At 45.0% G+C, this 15,585-nt stretch overlaps 1 protein-coding gene across 3 annotated transcripts in view; it reads right to left on the reverse strand.

Moving 5' to 3' along the window:
- LAMA3 (laminin subunit alpha 3) overlaps window positions 1–14,886 on the reverse strand; it is a 253,384-nt gene extending 238,498 nt beyond the window's left edge. For all 3 annotated transcript variants that reach the window (XM_042239547.2, XM_060405224.1, XM_042239548.2), the window contains exon 1: window positions 14,373–14,886. In XM_042239547.2, coding sequence (XP_042095481.1) covers window positions 14,373–14,651 — 279 coding nt within the window. In that variant the 5' untranslated portion in view covers window positions 14,652–14,886. The remainder of the gene's footprint in view (window positions 1–14,372) is intronic.
- Window positions 14,887–15,585: the final 699 nt, after the last annotated feature.

A 15,585-nucleotide genomic window follows, 5' to 3' on the forward strand; every position in this document is an offset into this window, starting at 1 on the left:
AATCAAGGCATCGGCAAAGCCCGTTCCCTCTCATGCCTGTAGAGTAAGGATCTTCCTTTGCCCTTTCCAGCTGCCGGTGGCCCAACCCTAGCCATCAGTCTCAGCCACTGCATTAGGCACCCTTACTTTGAAATTCAACACACCGGGGCCATATCTGTCCTCCAAAGCCAGGTTGTTGAAAGTCAGGTTTTCTTTTTTTTTTTTGTCAAACAGCACTTCCATCAAGGTGTTGCTCCAGCAGGATAATTCTATGACAGGGCTGCCCTTTGGATGCTTCTCCAAACAGCATCTACAAAGCGTCCACGATAAGCTGCCGCAGGGAAAACAAATAGCAGGAAAATGTGGCCCCACCCTCAGGAAGCTCATGATTTCATAAGGACACAGACATGACAATCAATGGCTTCAAGGTGATGAATGGAGTTTTAGTGAGGTGGCACAGAGCTTGGCTGGAACTCTGAGGGAAGACCAGTTGGCTCAGCAGTGTGAGCACAGCATGCAGGTAAGAACATGAACTCTGTGAGGTGGAGGAACCTAGAGCTTGTTACACAGAGTGAAGTAAGTCAGAAAGAGAAAAGCAAACAGAGCATATTAACATATGTAGATGGAAACTAGAAAAATGGTATTGAAGAACCTATTTGCAGGGAAGGAATGGAGATGCAGATGTAGAGAACAGACCCATGGACACAGTGGGGGCAGGAAAGGATGGGACCAACGGAGAAAGTGGCAAGAACACAGATACACTGTCAGGTGCTAAGATGGATGGCTGGTGAGAAGCTGCTGAGTAGCCTGGGGAGCCCAGTCTGGTGCTCCGGGAAAACCTGGAGGAATGGGATGGGGGCTGGGGAGGGAGACGCGGAAGGGAGGCAATGGATCAAGGCTGATCCGCATTGTTGTACAGCAGAAACCAACGCAACATTGTAAATTATTCTTTTAATTTTTAAAAAAAGAAATGAAGAGCATGAACTCTGCAGCCAGAGTACCTGGCTTTACTACCTACTTGCTGCGTGACCTTGAACAAATCACTTAACTCCTGTGTGCTTCAGTGTCCTCACTGAGACAATGAGTGTGCCAAGAGTCCCTCCTTCATAAATTGTTGTGAGGATTAAGAAGTCAGTTTGTGAAAGGTGCTTTAGAACAGTGCCAGGTGTCGGTAAGTGTTAAATTAATACTCTGCACGAAAGAGAGAAGAAAGATGGATGGCTGGTGAGAAGCTGTCGTGTAGCATGGGGAGCCCAGTCTGGTGCTCGGCAATGACCTGGAGGACTGGGATGGGGGGTAGGGAGGGAGGCACAGGAGGGAGGCTAGACTGTTCTCCTTGTTCACCATTCTGCCCGCCCCACCTTATTTGGTAACACTCTGTACACAGTACACAGTGCAACATGAAAGTAATGGAGAATTACTTCCATACCCCACGGTTAAGATATGCATTGAAAATCTAATTAAAACCCATACTGCTCTCAAGCTAATATTCATTTCTTACTTCCACATGTATTTTCTAAGCATCTAGGAATGAGAGGGGGATTCTCTGGTAGCTCAGCTGGTGAAGAATCTGCCTGCAATGCAGGAGACCCCGGTTCGATTCCTGGGTTGGGAAGTTCCCCTGGAGAAGGGATAGGCTATCCACTCCAGTATTCTGGCCTGGAGAATCCTCATGGACAGAGAAGCCTGGCAGGCTATACAGTCCATGGGGTCACAAAGGGTCGGACACAACTGGGCAACTAAGCACAGGATGGGAAAACCACTGAGAGAATACAATACACTTATGACATTTGAGAAACTGGCAGGACACATGGGACTCAATGAGTTAGCTTTCCCCAGGGCACGTTACACCCTGTTGGCAGGAGGGATCTAATCAAGGATCTGCTAGATCATGCAAACTCTTTTTTGAGAAGCAGAAAGAGACTCCCTGACTCTCAACAGATACAGCCTTGCCCAGGCTGGATTTTCAGCCCCCTTGGCCAGGAGCTTATTCATACAGCAGAAACCAGGCAGTTCCACTGACTAAAACCACTTAGTCAATAGGTCAGAGGTACCATTTAATAAATTTTTTCCTCACTAGTCAAATTGTTCCAGAATGTTGAGCAAAAGTTAACATAGGTTTCATGAAAGCTCAAATCACAACAGGAAATAAATTTATGGTCTAGAAGACTGTATTAGTGCTACCAAGTGTTAAGTCACTCAGTCGTGTCCAACTCTTTGCGACCCCACGGACGGCAGCCCGCCAGGCTTCTCTGTCCATGGGATTCTCCAGGCAAGAATACTGGAGTGGGCTGCGATTTCCTTCTGCAGGGGATCTTCCCAGGCATTGAACCTGGGCCTCCTGCATTGCGTGCAGATTCTTTACCACCTGAGCCACCAGGGAAGCCCTAGTGCCACCAAAATTCACCTTAAAAAATTAATATCTCCCCCAAAATGTTACTTCAGCTGATAAAAAAATATTTGTGTATATATGATGTGTGTCTATACAGGAATTAACAAATATATATGTAACTCCTAGCTCTGTCCACTGAAAGGGTCTAGAGGCAGTGACATGCCGGTAACAATGAGCATGCCTCATATCCAGATCTTGGTTTCTACATATCTTACTAATTTAAAAAAATAAAGCTCTCTGGTTAGCTCTCTAGTTAGTTTCAACGCTGGGGAAAAGAAAATTAACAGTGACCCTAGAACATCTCGTGGTACCAGAAAGCACATAAGAAAGTGAAGTCCTGGGCTTCCCTCGTGGTTCAGTGGTAAAGAATCCACTTGCTGATGCAGGAGACACAGGTCTGATCCCTGATCTGGGAAGATCCCACGTGCCACAGAGCAACTAAGCCTCTGTGCCACAACTACTGAATCTGTGCTCTAGAGCCCAGGAGCCACAACTGCTGAGCCACGTGCCACAGCTACTGAAGCCCGCGTGCCCTAGAGCCTGTGCTCCGCAGCATGAGAAGCCACGGCAGTGAGGAACCTAAGCACTGCACCTGGAAAGTAGACCCTGCTCGCCGCAACCAGAGAAAAGTCCCTGCGGCAACGAAGAGCCAGTGCAGTCAAAAGTAAACACACAAATAAAATTATTAAAAAACTAAAATCAAAAACACTACATAAATAAATAATAGCTGAACAGTTATTAACACATTCAGTTCCGTTCATTTCAGTTCAGTCACTCAGTCGTGTCCGACTCTTGGTGACCCCATGGGCTGCAGCACACCAGGCCTCCCTGTCCATCACCAACTCCCAGAGCCTACTCAAACTCATGTCCATTGAGTCGCTGATGCCATCCAACCATCTCATCCTCTGTTGTCCCCCTTTCCTCTTACCCTCAATTTTTCCCAGCATCAGGGTCTGTTCAAATGAGTCAGTTCTTCGCATCAGGTGGCCAAAGTATTAGAGTTTCAGCTTCAGTACTAGTCCTTCCAATGAATATTCAGGATTAATCTCCTTTAGGACTGACTAGTTGGATCTCCTTGCAGTCCAAGGGACTCTCAAGAGTCTTCTCCAAGGCCCCAGTTCAAAAGCATCAATTCATTACCAAAACAATTTAACATGGTTATTCTGTAGAAGGCTATAAAAAAGTCTTTATGCCTGTGGATTATTCAGCATGTCAAATGTGTTCAGTGTATAATGCACCATACATTCCATTATTAAAAGAACTTTTCACTCAAAAATTTTAAATGACTATTGTGACAAATCATTTTTGTAGCTTATCACTTCAGAAGTCTTATCTAAGAATTTTTTCACTCTACGGAAAAACATTTACCGAGCACTGACTATGTGCCAGGAAACATAATAAGCGCTTTTATCCTCCAGCAAACCTGTGAGATACACTATTATTAGTCTTATAGATGCGAAAACTGAGATTTTGCAATTTTCCAAGGTCAGAGAGCTGCAAGAGTAAGAATTCAAACTCAGGTCTACAAGATTGCAGAGACAGAGTTCTTCATCTCTAAGTGAGAGGCATTTGCTAATATGTACAGTGAAGTGACACTTTATTTTCCCTCACAAGAGCTTTCCTGGTCTTTTAAGAAAATTAGGCTATGGGACTTCCCCGATGGCCCAGGGGTGGGGAAACCTTGCAGTGTAGGTGACACAGGTTCAATCCCTGGTCCAGGAGGATTCCACACGCTTCAGGGCAATTAGGCCCTCGCACTGCAACTAAGACCTGATGCGGCCAAATAAATAAATAAATATCTGAAACACAGAAAGAAAAATGGGCCATAAAAAGGCCAATCATCTACAGAAAGATCCATACCAAGACACATTATAATCAAACTGTCAAAGACAGAAAATTTTGAAAACAGCAAAAGCAATTCATCCCACAAAACGGATGCGCAATAAGATGAACAGCTTATTTTTCATTGGAAACCATGGAAGCCAGATCACAGTGAGATTATACAGTGCTGAAAGAAAATAAAATTGTCAGTCAAGAATTCTATAAAATTAGTCTTCAAAAATGAGGGAGAAATTAAGACATCCCCAAATAAAAGCTGAAGGAGTTTGCTGCTGGTAGATAGACCTGCCCTACAAGAAATGTTAAAAGGAGTCCTTCGAGTTGAAATAAAGGACATTAGACAGTATCACAAAGCCATCCACAGAAATACAGAATACAAGTACAGGTAGCCATTTACATAGGTAAATACAAAAGCCAGCATGATTGCAATTTTGGTTTGTAACTCCTTTTTTTCCTATGTGATTTAAAAGACAAATGAATAGAACGATGATTATATTTTTATCTTGAGGGGCAACAATGTGTAAAGATGTAATGTGTGACAATAACACGATAAAAGTGGAGGACAGACCTGTGTAGGAGCAGAGTTTTAGATGCTGTTGAAAACAAGGTTGGTATCATTTCAAACTGGACTGTTAATAGATTTAGGATGTTAATTGTAATCCTCAGAGTAAGCACTAAGAAAATAACTGTTTAAAATTTGGCAGTCCAGCAGGTAAGACTCCAGCTTCCACTGCAATGGTGTGGGTTTGATCCCTGGTTGGGGAACTAAGATCCCACATGTCATGTGGTGTGATCAAACACAAACTTAGCAGAACACGCGATGAAGAGGAAATCAAAATGATACGTTAGAAACATTAAACACAAAAGCAAGCAGTAATGGAGAAATGAGGAACTAAAAAATACATGACATATAGAAAACAAATAGCAAAATGGCAGAAATGTCCTCATTCAGAAATGTCCTTTGAACGTGAACAGATTAGACTTACCAATTAAAAGCCGAAAGTGGCAGAATAGGCTTTTTAAAATACATATATGTTCTAAAACTAGACTCCAGTGACAGTTTCACCACTCTAAAAACTTACTGAAAATTATTGGATTCACATTTTAAATGGATGTATGTTATGGCTATGGTTTTTCCTGTGGTCATGTATGGATGTTAGAGGTGGACTGTGAAGAAGGCTGAGCGCCGAAGAATTGATGCTTTTGAACTGTGGTGTTGGAGAAGACTCTTGAGAGTCCCTTGGACTGCAAGGAGATCCAACCAGTCCATTCTGAAGGAGATCAACCCTGGGATTTCTTTGGAAGGAATGATGCTAAAGCTGAAACTCCAGTCCTTTGGCCACCTCATGCGAAGAGTTGACTCATTGGAAAAGACTCTGATGCTGGGAGGGATTGGGGGCAGGAGGAGAAGGGGACAGAGAGGATGAGATGGCTGAATGGCATCACTGACTCGATGGACTGAGTCTGAGTGAACTCCGGGAGATGGTGATGGACAGGGAGGCCTGGCGTGCTGCGATTCATGGGGTCTCAAAGAGTCGGACACGACTGAGCGACTGAACTGAATATTAATACAATGTAAATACTATGCAAATAGTTGCCAGCATAGGGCAAATTAAAGTTTTGCTTTGGAGAACTTTCTAAATTTTTTTTTTCCTGAGTATTTCCAACCCACAGTTGGTTTAATCTGTGGATTCGAAATCCAGAGATACAGAGGGCTGCCAGTAATAATGTCTTTACATTCCTTGGGTAAGTAAACATTTAAAATTAAACCACAGGGACTTCCCTGATGGTCCGGTCCCGGCAGTTAGAACTATGCACTCTCAACGTAGGGAGCCCAGGTTCAATCCCTGGTCAAGGAACTAGATCCCATATGTTGCAACTAAGACCTGGTGCGGCCAAATAAATATTTTTCTGAAATTAAAGCACAAACTGTGACATATTTCGATTGTAGTTACTTTTCATCAGAATAAAATTAATTTGTATATTTTCTTATCTGCTCTTTAGGGTCAGGCTGGGACGAGCACGTGCAGACCATTTGCTGCAAATCTGCAATGGTTGCACCTGGACACACTTCTCCTTGAGCGACAAAATACAAAGAAACTATATGGGACTAAAAATAACTTCATGCATGCTCAGTTAGGGCAAATCCTGGAAAAAGATACAAAAAGACCAAAAAACCCAACTGTCACTGGTGAAGAGCTTAGAGCAAAAGCAAGGTACAGTGCATTCCCCCCACTCCTGCCCCAGAGGCATACACCACCACCTAAGTGGTGGGCAGACCACCTAAACCAGCCCTCCGACCTGACTCGAACTCTGGACGCACCCTTGCATGTTCAGTTGCTCAGTTCTGTCTCTTTGTGATGCCATGGGCTATAGCCTGCCAGGCTCCTCTGTCCGTGGGAGTTTTTCCAGGCAAGAATTCTGGAGAGGGTTGCCATTTCCTCCTCCAGGGGCTCTTCCTGACCTAGGGGTCCAGCCCAGTGTGTCTCCTGCCCTCCACACATATAAGGAACAAGTTCACCCCCCACCTCTCCCAAGGACTGAGCAAAGGAACCTGCTGGTTCTCACTCCCCAGCTGCTGCAGCAGGGGCCCCAATAAAGCCTTGCCTGAATTTCCTGTCTGGCCTCCGATCAATTTTTATTAATTAAAGAGGCCAGGAACCCTAGTTGTAACATTTATATTAACATCAACTGTATCTTCACTTTGCCATCCTTTCATTCAATAGTCTCAGAGCATCTATTCTGTTCTAGGCTTCCTCCTAAGCACTAGAGAGACAGTGGGGAACAGGACAAGACAGAATCCCTGAATCACAGAGCTCTCAAACACCAAAATTTAATGTCTGAGCACTTACAAGTATATAAAATCTTGTTTAATGAACCTTAAGTACAGAAAAACCATTACAAACATTTTTTATACAACAAACAAACTACAGACTTTTTAAATGCCCTGCCTGTTGACACATGCTACTGTTCAAGTATCCACATTACTATTATTATAGAATCAGCCCCATAAACCCGAGTTGTTGTTTTTTTTCCCTAAGATGTGACTTTTATCCATTTTTCACTTTTTTGCAAAATCCTTTAGACCTGAAATTCTAAACTCTAGCTGGCCCCAAAATTTTATTTTTGGAGACTTCAAAAAAATAGAACTATTTTTATTAACGTTTCTCTGTTTCCTGGCTTGAGTTGTATATCAGCAGATTTAAGATGACTAAAACTGGAACTTCTCTGGTGGTCTAACAACTAAGACTCCACACTCCCAACGCAGGAGGTCTGGGTTTGATCCCCGGTCAGAGAACTCGATTCCACATGCCACAACTAAAGATCCTGCATGCCATAGCTAATACCCAACGCAGTCAAATAAAGATATATATTTTTTAAAAGATGACCATCACTCAGGTACAGCCAAATGATTAGCCTTAATCTCTCTCCCCTTCCCCCACCTGTCTCTCACCACACCTCACTTTTCTGAAAGGAAGGTCTACACCAGCTGCTACTAACACTGAGCTAGAACAAGTGTCTAAGAGTCCAGCTTCTGGAATTCACCTTCTCCTTCTCGTCTCCAACATCTTTCTCTCCTAATTATGTAAGATCCTCTCACAATAGTCATCAGTGCACCTGCTCAAGCCCTCAACTGTAAAAGCAGAAAGCACTTTTGCTCACCCCTTGTTTTTAGAGAAGCATAAGCCTAATCCCAGACAGCATTCTCCTCCTGCAGGCTACACCTTGGCCTGGAAATGCAGTCAGCTGAGTGACCTCAGGAAGCCACTTCCTACTCTCTCTAGGCCTGTAGACTCAGGTTTAAGCATCTATTATGGAAACTCAATCAGAACAAAAAACATGACTTTTCTGTACTTCTCAAAACAGTAGTGGCAAAGTACAACACTCAATAAAAATACCAGCTGAGGAGGACGAGAGTTGGCCAGTTTCTAGGCAAAACTGGGGACAAAGAATCTGCTGAAATTTTCCTGGATACCTTCCCTCCTCCTTACGTTTACTCTTCCCACAATTAGAACAGTTCTCTCCAAAGCTGGGTGTCCCAGGCAATCCAGTGGGGTGCAAGAAGTGAATACTCAAACTGTTTGGTTTTCTTAAAATGAAGAAATTCAATTTTCCTAATATACAGATTGCCTCTGTATATTATGACATCACTGATGAACTCTGAACTTGGGCAAATTCTGGGAGATGGTGAGGGACAGGGAGGCCTGGCATGCCGCAGTCCATGAGGTCACAAAGAGGTGGACACAACTGGGTGACTGAACAACAACAACATACTGCCTATAGGCCTTCACTCAGTCCACAAGTCAACTAGCCACAAGAGTTCCGAGCATTTGTTCAAGGGAAGAGGAGAGCTCTGATCCACCAGGCTATTACCTGCTCAGGACACGTGAAGCTTATGTGCACTCAATTAAGTGGACAGGTGGATTCTATTCTTCTAAGCAGCAGAAGAGTTACAACATTGTACTGAAAAGGAGAGTGATCATGAAATTCTTTCGGCTACACAGGTTCACTGGTTTTCTCATGGAAAAGTACTTAAAAGACCTCTTAAATTTAAAGCTGAGTTAGTTTTTTTCCCCCACAAAAGTTCCAAATTGACAGACTTTCGCTGAGATGACCAATGACCGCCGGTAATACGCGCCTGCTCAGTCACTTCAGTTGTGTCCGACTCTTTGCAACCCCGTGGCCTGTAGCCCACCAGACTCCTCTGTCCACGGGATTCTCCAGGCAAGGATACTGGAATGAGTGCCATGCCCCCCCTCCAAGGGATCTTTCCAACCCAGGAATCAAACTGGCGTCTCCTAAGTCTCCTGCAATATAGGCAGATGCTTCATCGCTGAATTATTTAATAAATATTTACAAAACAACAGAGGTACTTTGTTCCATCAAAGAAAGTGTGTTGTTTTTAAAACATGTGAAAAAGTAAATACTGTTCTAAAGAAATGCATGCCTTGGAAAGAATTTTGAAAAATAGGTGTTTGGAAATGTGTCATCTTTTGTTGCTGAAAAGATGGAACTGTGTTACTCTAAAAGCTCTTACATTTGAACATTTTAAAAACAGAAACAGAATTTTCTAACATATTTCAATATTTTGCAAGAGAAGAATGAACTTTGAATCCATTGTTTATAACATTAAAATACAACACCTTCCTACCAGGAAGTACTGAATTCCACTTTAAAAATGAACATATACTGGCCAAGTTTCTACATTAAAAAAAAAAAAACTAGAATAATTGGAGGATGGAGCAGAAGAACAACTACCACGGTTCAGGAAACTCTCACAGGGTCCCATTTTTAGAAAGGCTGCTCACTTAGTTTAACACTCTATCACTGCATCTTGAAAAGAAAAAGAAATGCAAAAAAGCAAAATGGCTGTCTGAGGAGGCCTTACAAATAGCTGTGAAAAGAAAAGAAGCGAAAAGCAAATGAGAAAAGGAAAGATATACTCATTTGAATGCAAAGTTCCAAAGAATAACAAGGAGAGATGAGAAAGCCTTCCTCAGTAATCAGTGCAAAGAAATAGAGGAAAACAATAGAATGGAAAAGACTAGAGATCTCTTCAAAAAAATTAGAGATACCAAGGGAACATTTCAGGCAAAGATGGGCTCAATAAAGGACAGAAATGGTATGGACCTAGCGAAGCAGAAAATATTAAGAGGGGGCAAGAATACACAGAAGAACTGTACAAAAAAAGATCTTCACGACCCAGATAATCATGATGAATGTGGTCCACTGGAGAAGGGAATGGCAAGCCACTTCAGTATTCTTGCCTGGAGAACCCCTTGAACAGTAGGAAAAGCCAAAATGATAGGATACCGAAAGAGGAACTCCCCAGGTCATTAGGTGCCCAATATGCTACTGGAGATCAGTGGAGAAATAACTCCAGGGAGAATGAAGGGATGGAGCCAAAGCAAAAACAATATCCAATTGTGGATGTGACTGGTGATAGAAGCAAGATCCGATGCTGTAAAGAGCAATATTGCACAGGAACCTGGAATGTCAGGTCCACGAATCAAGGCAAATTGGAAGTGGTCAAACAAGAGATGGCAAGGGTGAACGTCGACATTCTTGGAATCAGCGAACTAAAATGGACTGGAATGGGTGAATTTAACTCAGATGACCATTACATCTACTACTGCGGGCAAGAATCCCTCAGAAGAAATGGAGCAGCCATCATGGTCAACAAAAGAGTCCGAAATGCAGTACTTGGATGCAGTCTCAAAAACGACAGAATGATCTCTGTTCGTCTCCAAGGCAAACCATTCAATATCACAGTTATCCAAGTCTATGCCCCAACCAGTAACGCTGAAGAAACTGAAGCTAAACGGTTTTATGAAGACCTACAAGATCTTTTAGAACTAACACCCAAAAAAGATATCCTTTTCATTATAGGGGATTGGAATGCAAAAGGAGGAAGTCAAGAAACACCTGGAATAACAGGCAAATTTGGCCTTGGAATGCGGAATTAAGCAGGGCAAAGATTAATAGAGTTTTGCCAAGAAAATGCACTGGTCATAGCAAACACCCTCGTCCAACAACACAAGAGAAGACTCTACACATGGACATCACCAGATGGTCAACACCGAAATCAGACTGATTATATTCTTTGCAGCCGAAGATGGAGAAGCTTTATACAGTCAACAAAAACAAGACCTGGAGCTGACTGTGGCTCAGATCATGAACTCTTTATTGCCAAATTCAGAATTAAATTGAAAAAAGTGGGCAAAACAGCTAGACCATTCAGGTATGACCTAAATCAAATCCCTTATGATTATACAGTGGAAGTGAGAAATAGATTTAAGGGTCTAGATCTGATAGATAGAATGCCTGATGAACTATGGACGGAGATTCGTGACATTGTACAGGAGACAGGGATCAGAACATCCCCATGGAAAAGAAATGCAAAAAAGCAAAATGGCTGTCTGGGAGGCCTTACAAATAGCTGTGAAAAGAAGAGAGGCAAAAAGCAAAGGAGAAAAGGAAAGATAAAAGCATCTGAATGCAGAGTTCCAGAGAATAGCAAGGAGAGATAAAAAAGCCTTCTTCAGTGATCAATGCAAAGAAATAGAGAAAAACAACAGAATGGGAAAGACTAGAGATCTCTTCAAGAAAATTAGAGACACCAAGGGAACATTTCATGCAAAGATGGGCTCGATAAAGGACAGAAATGGTCTGGACCTAACAGAAGCAGAAGATATTAAGAAGAGGTGGCAAGACTACACAGAAGAATTGTACAAAAAAGATCTTCATGACCCAGATAATCATGATGATGTGATCACTAATCTAGAGCCAGACATCTTGGAATGTGAAGTCAAGTGGGCCTTAGAAAGCATCACTACAAACAAAGCTAGTGGAGGTGATGGAATTCCAGTTGAGCTATTTCAAATCCTGAAAGATGATGCTGTGAAAGTGCTGCACTCAATATGCCTGCACATTTGGAAAACTCAGCAGTGCCCACAGGACTGGAAAAGGTCCGTTTTCATTCCAATTTCAAAGAAAGGCAATGCAAAAGAACGCTCAAACTACCGCACAAATGTACTCATCTCACATGCTAGTAAAGTAATGCTCAAAATTCTCCAAGCCAGGCTTCAGCAATACGTGAACTGTGAACTCCCTGACGTTCAAGCTGGTTTTAGAAAAGGCAAAGGAACCAGAGATCAAATTGCCAACATCCACTGGATCATGGAAAAAGCAAGAGAGTTCCAGAAAAACATCTATTTCTGCTTTATTGACTATGCCAAAGCCTTTGACTGTGTGGATCACAATAAACTGTGGAAAATTCTGAAAAAGATTGGGAATACCAGACCACCTGACCTGCCTCTTGAGAAATCTGTATGCAGGTCAGGAAGCAACAGTTAGAACTGGACATGGAACAACTGACTGGCTCCAAATAGGAAAAGGAGTACGTCAAGGCTGTATATTGTCACCCTACTTATTTAACTTCTATGCAGAGTACATCATGAGAAACGCTGGACTGGAAGAAACACAAGCTGGAATCAAGATTGCCGGGAGAAATATCAATAACCTCAGATATGCAGATGACACCACCCTTATGGCAGAAAGTGAAGAGGAGCTAAAAAGCCTCTTGATGAAAGTGAAAGAGGAGAGTGAAAAAGTTGGCTTAAAGCTCAACATTCAGAAAACGAAGATCATGGCATCTGGTCCCATCACTTCATGGCAAATAGATGGGCAAACAGTGAAAACAGTGGTTGACTTTATTTTGGGCGGTTCCAAAATCACTTCAGATGGTGACTGAAGCCATAAAATTAAAAGACTTACTCCTTGGAAGGAAAGTTATGACCAACTAGACAGCATATTAAAAAGCAGAGACATTACTTTGCCAACAAAGGTCCGTCTAGTCAAGGCTATGGTTTTTCTAGTAGTCATGTATGGATGTGAGAGTTGGACTATAAAGAAAGCTGAGTGCCGAAGAATTGATGCTTTTGAACTGTGGTCCTGGAAAAGACTCTTGAGAGTCCCTTGGACTGCAAGGAGATCCATCCAGTCCATCCTAAAGGAGATCAGTCCTGAGTGTTCATTGGAAGGACTGATGTTGAAGCTGAAACTCCAATACTCTGGCCACCTGATGAGAAGAGCTGACTCACTGGAAAAGAACCTGATGCTGGGAAAGATTGAAGGCTGGAGAAGGGGATGACAGAGGATGAGACGGTTGGGTGCTACCACCGACTCAATGGACATGGGTTTGGGTGAACTCCAGGAGTTGATGGACAGGGAGGCCTGGCTTGCTGCGGCCCATGGGGTCACAAAGAGTTGGACATAACTGAGGGACTGAACTGAACTGATATGCATAATTTTTGAATAAGCAGCTCCACAATTTCATTTTGCAATACACTCTGCAAATTATGCAGCTGGCTCTGGAACTCATGAGTCAAGGTAGTTTTCATTTGAATTTACGTATTTTTGAGGTATTTTCTCAGTGACGACAACCACAAAATTCAAGTATTAACGTAAAACAAACTTTGAATAGCTATATCATGCTGCTAAACTACACTTGTCAAAAATAATTATATTTGAGTAGTACTTGTTTATTTATAACTAGTTATACACAATCACAAATAAAACATTTAGAGAATGCAAAATTATTTGGAGTTGTTACTAAAGAAAATTAAAAGCATGTTTATTTCTATTTTTATATTTATAGTACACACAAATTAATGTCATACATGCATATCATTTATAAATAAATTAGCATCTATTTCATAAGACTATACTGCATGTTCAACAATTTGTCAAAAGACTTTCGAAAACAGACCTAGCCTCCGAATGATAATCTTTTCCTTTTGGAGCCCAAACTCTGAAATTACTCCCTCTTCCGGCAATCATTTACTCAGCAATACTTCAGGAGACAGGGAGGGAGGCAGTGACCAGCTTGGTTGGTAAAGAGGATTTAGAGTCAGGACTGGGTTCATGTCCTCTATGAAGTATCTGCATTTGTTAACCTTACACCTGATCAGTGCCCAGAGTAGTGTGACGCTCATGTGTAAGGGCCTGGCACACCTCCAGAAGCTGATGAAGCACCAGTAACACCGGCATCCACACAGGAGTTTCCACTAGGAGCCTGATGGACTCAGTACCCTTGTCTCTACCTGGTCCACTCGGCCCAGTGACTCTGGATGGTGGCAATATTTCAGGTTGTGAGGTGAGCTGCGTCTTTCTGGGGACACCGGAGTGGTAATACTGATATAACTCAAAGGTTTCTCTCTTTAAATATACCAGGAGATCTAACTGCTATTAATTTCTCTTCATAAAATCAGGGAGATGAGGGCCTGGACGGAGGGGCGTCGGTGAGGCCCTCGGGGACTTAAGGCCCGGCCGGGCGCTCCCTGGGTGACGGATGCAGCAGTACTGGACCACCGTTCAGGCCATCCCAGGAGTGCAGCTTCGGACTTTCTCCTGGGCTTGCCCAAACGGAACCTCAGCCCTTCACCTCGCGTGCTTCCCCCATCCCGCCCTCGAGCGGCCTGTCCCCGAGGGCAGTGCTCCCCAAGATCACTCCGGGGCACCCCGCCCACCTCCGGAGGCCGCGGAGCCCCGCAGGAGTTCCCCAAGAGAGTGCGAGGGAAAGGGTCCGACCCCTTCGCCTCAGGGTGGCTGCCCCGCGCGGGGAGGGAGCCCGCCGCCCGCGGTCTCCCCGGGACCTTACCTGGATGGTGCGGCCGCTGCCTGGGGCGGTGGGGCCCCCCACCAACTTGCAGTAGAGCTCGGGCCGGGGCCGCGCGCCCCCGGGCTCCCGCTCCCCGCAGGTGGCGGTGGCCCAAATCCTGGCCGCCTCGGCCAGGTTGAAGTAGGGCGGGTGCAGGCTGAGGCGGGCCGGGGCCGGCGGGTGTCGAGCCGCCGCGCACCCCGCCTGCACCAGCAGCAGCGACAGCAGCGGCAGCACCGACCCCGGTGCCCAGTCCCGAGCCCGCCCGGCCGCTGCCATCCCGCCGCGCTGGGCGGCCCGCGGAGGGGCTGGGGACCCCGGGCTCCCGCGAACGATGCTCACGCGACGAGCGAGCGCCGCGCGGGCGTGGGTGGTGGCGGCTGATGCGCGCCCACGCCCCACGCGCCGGGTGCCGGCTGCGAGGGGGCGGCTCCTCGGGGCTGGAACGTGCGGCGGCCGCAGCGGGCACCCGCCCGACCAGGAACTGACAGCGCTGGGCCTCGGCCCGAAGTCTGCGGCTCCGCCAGCGCGCTGCAAACTTCGCCGGCGGGGAGGGCCAGAGGCGTGTCCCGGTTCCCACCCCAGCGGCTGAAGGGAGTCCCGGACCGCCCCACCTTCCCACCGCCCGGGCAGAGATCGGGTAGTCCGCTTCTCCGGAGCCTCTAGGTGGACCTCGGACTAGGGGCAAGGAGGCTCCGGCGAACGGGGTGAGACAATAGCTGCCACCGCCTGCAGAACCTCCACCAGAGCCATTGCGGGTTCCCAGATGAGTTTCAGTTGTCGAAGGACAAGTCCCATCAATTCTCAGTCACTGGGCGCCAACAAGATCTATGGCACTCAGACACATCCTGAGGGTGGGATCAAAGGCGCTCCGGGGAACTGGGAGTGGCCGAAGGTATACAACTTAAAGACAGCCACTAGGGCAAGCTGTAGTTTGCCAGGCTGTAAAGCCACCTCACTGGAAAGACTGATGCTGAAGTTGAAGCTGAAATTGTTCCGCCACCTGATGTGAAGAGCCGACTGACTGGAAAAGACCCTGATACTGGGAAGGATTGAAGGCAAAAACAGAAGGGAGTGGCAGAGAATGAGATGGTTAGATAGCATCACTGACTCAATGGACATGAGTTTGAGCAAACTCGGAGAGATGGTGAAGGACAGGGGAGCCTGCCGTGCCGCAGTCCATGGGGTTGCAAAGAGTCAGACACGACTTAGC

The sequence above is a fragment of the Ovis aries genome, chromosome 23 (assembly GCF_016772045.2).
Source record: "Ovis aries strain OAR_USU_Benz2616 breed Rambouillet chromosome 23, ARS-UI_Ramb_v3.0, whole genome shotgun sequence".
NCBI lineage: Eukaryota > Metazoa > Chordata > Mammalia > Artiodactyla > Bovidae > Ovis > Ovis aries.